This window comes from Mytilus californianus, unplaced genomic scaffold, assembly GCF_021869535.1.
Source record: "Mytilus californianus isolate M0D057914Y unplaced genomic scaffold, xbMytCali1.0.p SCAF_1, whole genome shotgun sequence".
Taxonomy (NCBI): Eukaryota; Metazoa; Mollusca; class Bivalvia; order Mytilida; family Mytilidae; genus Mytilus; species Mytilus californianus.
Window position 1 is genome coordinate 134,149,155 of NW_026262581.1, and position 7,950 is coordinate 134,157,104.

The 7,950-nt window shown below is 32.5% G+C and overlaps 1 protein-coding gene across 1 annotated transcript; it reads left to right on the plus strand.

Annotated features, from left to right (window-relative positions):
• Window positions 1-6,934: 6,934 nt before the first annotated feature.
• Window positions 6,935-7,599, plus strand: LOC127739088 (heparan sulfate glucosamine 3-O-sulfotransferase 5-like). The gene is made up of 3 exons (XM_052250681.1): window positions 6,935-7,050; window positions 7,122-7,356; window positions 7,450-7,599. The coding sequence occupies exons 1-3, from the start codon at window positions 6,935-6,937 to the stop codon at window positions 7,597-7,599; spliced, it is 501 nt and encodes a 166-aa protein (XP_052106641.1).
• The last annotated feature ends 351 nt before the right edge of the window (window positions 7,600-7,950 follow it).

A 7,950-nucleotide genomic window follows, 5' to 3' on the forward strand; every position in this document is an offset into this window, starting at 1 on the left:
GAACCCCGTTTTCAAATAAGTCCACATTAAGGTACAAAGTCTTAAATTAAACTTTATTTTATTTCAATAAAAATCGAATTCTTGGGGTTTTTGATATGCTGAATCTAAGCGTGCATTTCGATTTTGATTTTGGGCCCAGTTTTCAAGTTGGTACAAATCTGGATCCAAAATTAAACTTTGTTTGATTTCAATAAAGATTTAATACATGGGATTCTTTGATATGCTGAATCTAACTGTGTATTTAGATTTTAGATTTCAGGCCCCGCTACCAAATTGTCTACCTAATGTCCAAAGGGTCCAAAATTAAACTTTGTATGATTTCATCAAAATTGAATTCTTGGAACATAATTTTTGCACCTTTTGAAGCAGATTGATATTTTAGATAATACTTATAAAAGAAATAAATAACCATGTATTTAGATTTTGGATATTGGGCCATAACACGTGTGTCAAATATTTAATCACATCCCAAATTCAGAGCTGTATAAAATTTAAATGTTGTGTCCATACTTGCCCTAACTGTTCAGGGTTCGAACTCTGCGGTCGTATCAAGCTGTGTGCAGGATTTTATTATTCAATATCTTAGAACTTTAATAGAAAGATAAAAAGCCAAAAAGGCAAAAAAATGATAAGCAAGACAAGATCTACAATGAAGTCTAATAGTCAAAATCGTCTATTTGACTGCTACTTGGAGTTATTGCCCTTAAATGACGATGTTTTCCAATCTTTTGCGTTTTGCCTAATATCATTAAAATTATAATAGATAGATAAAATTTTAAATAAGCTAAAATGATCAGCGAGACAAGATCTTCAAATAAGTCAAAATAAGATGAAAATCGTCAGCTCTTTTACCCATTTTTAGAGTTTTTGCCTAATATCTTGAAAAATATAATAGATAGACACTTTGAATTGCATAAATGATCAGCAAGATAAGATCTACATATAAGTTAACATGCTTCAAATCGTCATTCGACTCCTAATTAGAGCTCTTCCTCTTAAATGACACTTTTTACCAAATGTTTTGTGTTGCCTATTATCTTAAAATCCATAAAAAATAGATAGAGACTTTAAATAACTAAAATGATCAGCAAGTCAAGATCACCAAATAAGATAAATTTTGCTGAAATTATACTCTTGAAAGAAGTGATGGCTCTTAAATGAAGTTTTGTTTTACCTTTTTCTGTTTTGGGCCAAAACTAAAGAAATAAAAATTGATCAGCAATACAAGATCAATAAAAAAGATATTTTTGTAAGAAATACTAGTAGTATTCTAGTCCACAATGTTGGAGAGGATCCATTGTTGATGCACGTAGACCTAGGAGAGCAACACAGGCTCTATAGAGCCTCTTGTTGTTATACGAATAATGCGTCTGGATGAGTATCGCTATGATAAGAGCTCGCATCTGATATCTGATGCATATATATGTATGTAGACTTTTCTAAAATAGCAGTATATAATCTTAAATTTTTGTCCATTCTTCAAAAATCGCAGTGATAAATATATGCAAAAACTTTTGAATTTACAGTGCTTATTTTCTTAATAAATTTGTTGAAAAGAAAGGATGTGCATCAGACATGAATAACCAATGTTTCAAAGGTGAAGTCTACCTCACTCTAAAAGTGGGGGTCTGTATTGCAATTACCTTGTCCAACAAATATTTTCATCGCACCTTTCTCAGGAACTAATTAACGCAACTTGCGTATTAAATTTAACCTGGTACCTTTTGTTAGCTATTATTCGTATGTTTCTTTGTCCTATATGTTCTCCCATTTATTTGTATTGTAGTCCTGTCATGTAATGTTGTCATTTTAATGTTATATTTAACATTGCCATAAAAGCGGGAGGTGTGGCTAGCCACAAAACCAGGTTCAACCCACCATTTTTTTTTTAAATGTCCTGTACCAAGTCAGGAAAATGGCCATTGTTATATTATAGTTCGTTTCTGTGTGTGTTACATTTTAATGTTGTGTTTCTGTTGTGTCGTAGTTCTCCTCTTATATTTAATGTGTTTCCCTCAGTTTTAGTTTGTAACCCGGATTTGTTTTTTTCTCAATCGATTTATGAATTTCGAACAGCGGTATACTACTGTTGCCTTTATTTAACAGAACGACTGCATATATGGTCAGCAGCATGACATTGATGAGTGGTAACGTGTGAGCGTTTTTTTTTTAATCTACTTGACAATACTTTAAATTTTCAACAACAAAATACCTCCAAATTTGGTCAGCAGCTTGACTGTGATGAGTTGTAAAGTTTGAGCCCTTTTTAATCTATCAGACACCTGCTTCCTGTTTTCGGGTGGGGGAATGCTAAGCACAAGAACACATGCATTCTAGTTTAGTCTGATTTATAGGTATGGTGGTGAATGTAAATGGTTTCCATTTTGTGAACCTAATTTTTGTTAATAAGTATGACATTTCAAAATAATGTTTTAATTATAAAGTTTGTGATTTAAGAATTGAATAATGCAGACAAATACATTTTATTAAAGAATTATATACCTAGTTGTAAGAATGTTAAGCATATTTGATTCGTATGTAATAGACGATTCTGGTTCTGATTAAGCATATGTTGTCAAGTTTATTTATTTCTTGGTTGATACATTAGAAAGATGTTACTCTAATCATGTAACAGTATACTGCTCAACAAATAATAATACTCATAGAACAGAAGAAATCCTGTACCTTGTGATTTCTGTTACTAATCTTTTTATATCTTTATGATAAAGCGTATTTGTAAATATTTGTCAGGGAGGCTGCAACATGTGAGACTGTTCTATTTTATTTCGGCATTAAACTTTCATTCACCCTCTATTGCTTTTAAGGTGATTGGTCATGATGAGACCTTGTCACCAAGTCATTTTTACCTTTCAATGACCTCAATTCTTATTCTAGCTGTTTAATTAAGTTTTCAGGATTAAACATTTGTTCACAAGTAACTATACCTCATAGGTCAACAATGATTTTGATGCGTATATTTCCGTCTATTGTAAGTTCATCTCATTTTCATGCTCCCATGTTCAGGTGTAGTGTCAAAAAGAGGTCCATTCTGTAGCAACTATACACTATTTTATATGTTGGAAGGTTGTGCGACATAAACATGATGTCTCTCAGCCAACGTCTTGTTGCCTTGACTTTTGCTCACCAATGGACCAGCTAAGTTTTCAGGATGAGGTACATTCCTCAGTAAGTAAGTCAACAATATTGGTATATAGCTTGTTTTTGAGGATTATATGTCTCAATGACATTTCATTACTGGGTACATGTTCCGGTGGTCTGTTTTTATAATTAGTCTATTCCCTTGTATTTATACATGATGGATCAATGATATTTCGTATGTTGATTGATTGCTAGTCTTTGGCCTCATTTACATATATACTTGGACTTTACACTCAGACAGGTTAAATTGCACCTTGTCCTAAGGTTTATGTGCAATTCCCTTTTAAATTACTTAAATGATGGTGCAGGCAAGACATTTTGTAGAATTGACAATAGTTTAACCTTCTGCAAATTGATCAAATATGTTAACTGCTATGGTTGCAGTTAAGTTGTTTTAACCTAATTGAAAGTTTGTTTTTTGTTTTTCTTTCTTAAATACTCAAGCTTTAATTTACTATTAACCCAAGATTTTTATATTTCAAGATGAGTAATACAACTTATCTGTTGATTACAGTTTTGTACATTAATTATTATATGATATATTTAATTTATTCAGTTTTATGCATATTTACTTTATGTCATACAATATTATGCATATTCAAATGTAATGTCATGCAATTTTATGCATGGATGGTATCATAAGTTTTTTATCATATTTTTCAGCAATTTTACACATGTGTGCATATTTTGATTGTCATATCAAATTTAAAATATTATACTGCAATGTGTTAACTATATAAAAATAAGGATTTGAACATGCTCCTTACGCAGAAACTGCTCCAACAAAGTTATGAGGAGGACAGATTAAAAATGACACTCCGTAAATTTTACGGACACCATCACCAATTGGTTGATCCATACGATGTGTCTTTGTCAAAACTAACTAAGGACATTTTTACCACGTGTTAGATTGTGGTTTGTCATTACGTCGTCTGATCTTTTAATTACCGAACGTGACTTTTACCCGATTGTGACTGTTTTGCTGAGTGTGAAACCGCATTGGTATAAGACGTGTCACGGTACCTTTCTATCCCAAATTCATGTATTTAATTTTGATGTTATATTTGTTGTTCTCGTCGGATTTTGTCAAATGTCTTAACGTATTTTCTGTTATATTCGTGTGTTGTGGTATAGATAATTAATCACCCTCTTCATTTATTAGATTTTAGTTTGGTTCAACGAAATTTATACGATATATTTGGTTTACAGTTTGATTCAGAAGAAACACCGACATAGCTAGATAATACAATTAATTATCTAATTACTACCACAATTTGATATTAATAATTATTGTAATTTTCATGTTATTAATAAATGTAATGGCAGTATTACAAATCTATCTTGAATCAATCCTAATCCTCTTATTTTTGGGAAATATTTTTACAAATTCATATGTGACGTCTCTTTGTGTGTTTTTTTTAGAATTTCAAATGTGACGTCACTTTGTGCGTTGAGGCTTTAGCTAACTCGGCTGTGTATTTTTATATGTTGGATTAAGTTGTTTTATGTAATGTATCCGTTTTTATTCTGTAGTTAGTCCCCACTTTGGTTTTATCATGTATATCTATTATATAGTCATTTTATAATATTTACTGTTTGCAAAATTATAAATTATTCTAAATAATAAGGATGTTCTTGTCCCAGGCAGAAAATACTGGCCGTGTTAGGCGCAACTTTTTGGAAGTTTTGGTCCTCGGTGCTTTTCAGCTTTGTACTTGTTTTGGCTTTCAAACAACTTTTTTTATCTGAGCGTCACTGGTTAGTCTTGTGTGGACGAGACGCACGTCTGGCGTATTGAATTTTAAGCCTAGTACCTTCTGCTAGCTATTATTCGTGTGTTTCTTTGTCCTATATGTTCTCCCATTTATTTGTATTGTGGTCCTGTCATGTGATGTTGTCGTTTTGGTGTTATGTTGGACGTTGCCATTAAAGCGGGAGGTTTGGCATGCCACAAAACCAGGTTCAACCCACCATTTTTTTCTTAAAATGTCCTGTACCAAGTCAGGAAAATGGCCATTGTTATATTATAGTTCGTTTCTGTGTGTGTTACATTTTAATGTTGTGTTTTTTTTTGTGTCGTTGTTATATTTGATGCGTTTCCCTCAGTTTTAGTTTGTAACCCGGATTTGTTTTTATCTCTATCGATTTATGAGTTTCGAACAGCGGTATACTACTGTTGCCTTTATTTATAATTCAGTAGAATACAGATATCTTATTAATGAAAATAACTGGTATTCCTGGAATACTGGTATTTGTTGGGAACCTATTCTAGAGGTTTCATAGTCATTTATAGCACAACGTCTAACACCAGACATAATGAAAATTTTTTGTTTAATTTTTGTTCACCACATTTGAACGATTTTCCCAAGTCAGGATTTTTGTTAGTTGTCCTTGTTTCTTTGCATTTTTGTCGGTTTATGAATTTTGTTGTCAGTAGAAACACTGATTATATCCCATGCAAACATCTGTCTGTCTTGATTAACCTCTTTATCTTTTTTGAGAACAAACCTTGTTATCCTCCCACATGTTTTATCGCATATACATGTAACTTTGTACGTTTTTATATCCTAATATGTCGATGTGCATGTAAGTAGAATGTTCTGGTTCAATGGTTTTTTTTTTTAGTTATGAACCCTTAAAACTAAGAAATTTTGGCAGATCCAACATTGTCATAGCAACTCATCGCGGGGGAGACACATAATTCAGTAGAACACTTTGCCAATTTTTTATTTACGAAACTGTATACAATCTGTTTCAACTTACTGCAGTAATCACATGCTTATATCAGTTGCTTTTCCAAAATATAGTGCCATAATAGACAATTCTTATTCATATAATTAAATCGTATCATTTTATAAAAACTCAGAGGTTCCTTGCTCAGAAACACCCAGTCTTTCAGACTTTAATTGATACTTAAACACTGCGTAGCATCACCCCCGAAGTATTGGAAAGCAAAAAAGTATTTATTCCAAGTATAGTAAAAAAAACTATTCGCCAAACAGTATATCTGCTTTATTTACATCAATTAAATGCAGTGTTGTTCAAGTTTGATATGATATAACTTGTGACTAGTTGAAGGATAAATGTGTTTTTAACAAGTTTGAACTCTTCACATGCTTCTTTGAACAGGTACCACCCGCTCCGATTCTGGCGATTTGAAGAGAGAGGAAGCCAATTAGGGATCATAATCAGCCTTAGATAGAAACTTCATTATTAGGAATCAGTTTTTGCAATTTAATAGAAAAGACAGGATACGTTGTATTAATTAATGAATAGAATCCATGCACAAATTTGACAAAACCAAAAGCTAAGGAATAACACATTTATTACTCTTTTACACCCCAAGTCACAGTGTGGCCTTCAGGGGAATATACTTGTCTTCGATTTTGCCACAATATTTTAAAAACGAAGTTGAAGGAGAGGCTGATGGGTCAATGTTGGCAGCCGACTAATTAGATATTTAGATATGTTTAGATATGCATAAAAATGTGAATTGTATATTATTTTAATTTATTTGTATTTAGGGTGATAGAATGACTGCTAAGTGTCACCCTCTACATCAGTGCTCAAGAGATACTCAGGCATGTTGTTGTGGATTAGGTCAACGAAAAGTTATTCTTGCCCACTAATATCAGTAATAGTCCTGGTTGTCATTATTGGTCTATACACTGTATTTAGTCCATCAGATAAACCTGTAGTGAGTTTCAAAGGTATGCTCGCGGACAATGATTACAACAAGCCCACACATCGTCTACCTCACTACATCATCTTTGGCATGCGGAAAGGAGGAACTCGTTGTCCACTTCAATTTCTTGCTTTGCATCCAAACATTCAGGTTTCTTCAAAGGAGGTTCACTACTTTGATAGGGATTTCTTTCAGGGAATAAGCTGGTAACAAAAAATATGCCTTTAAGTTTTGTAGATCAAACCACAATAGAAAAAACTCTTGGTTATTTTCACAGTGACAAATCTCCAGAGAGAATATTTCGTATGAATAGTACTATCAAACTCATATTACTTGTACCTGATCCAATAAAGAGAGCAATGTCAGACCACCTTCAATTGATGGACAAAAGGTCAAGAACGAATCTGGACACATCCAGTTTTGAGGAGAAAGTTTTGAAAGATAATGGAGATGTGAATGATAAACAGATAATGTGTGTGGATGGCAAGAATCTGACTGAGAAACCATTTGAGGTATGTCAGAAGGTAGAATCTTTCAGGTCAGGAGCATGAAATAAGCAAAACTCATTTGTTTTTGATCGAACAAAGGAATTTTTCTGTATCAAGAATGAAACAACTGGACATAAATGTGTTGATCGAACAAAAGGTCGGAAACATCCCGAGGTTCATGAAGAGGTTGTGGTCAAACTAACAGAATATTTTGAGCCGTACAACAAAATCTTCTTTAATCAAATTGGACAGACATTTGACTGGTGAATGCTCTTTGGTTTTGTTTTTCATTTGAAATCAGCCTTCATGATTCATGTTAAGTTTGATAATGATTTTAATTAGGGTCGGATGAAAACATGTTTCACCAGTTAGATATTCTATTTCCAGTTGAATATTTAAGTTATTCGTTATGTGATATACTGATTATCATAATTTATTACTGTTCAATACATAATACTCTTCATTGTGAATTTTTTATTCAATCTTTTGTGCTATGAAAGATTTTGAAGGGATATAATATGCTAAGAACATTTTTATGCAAAATATTGCATGAGTTTTTTTCAAGTTGACAAATATTGCAAGTCAAACATATGTGTTACTTTTGTAGATTTGTGTTAT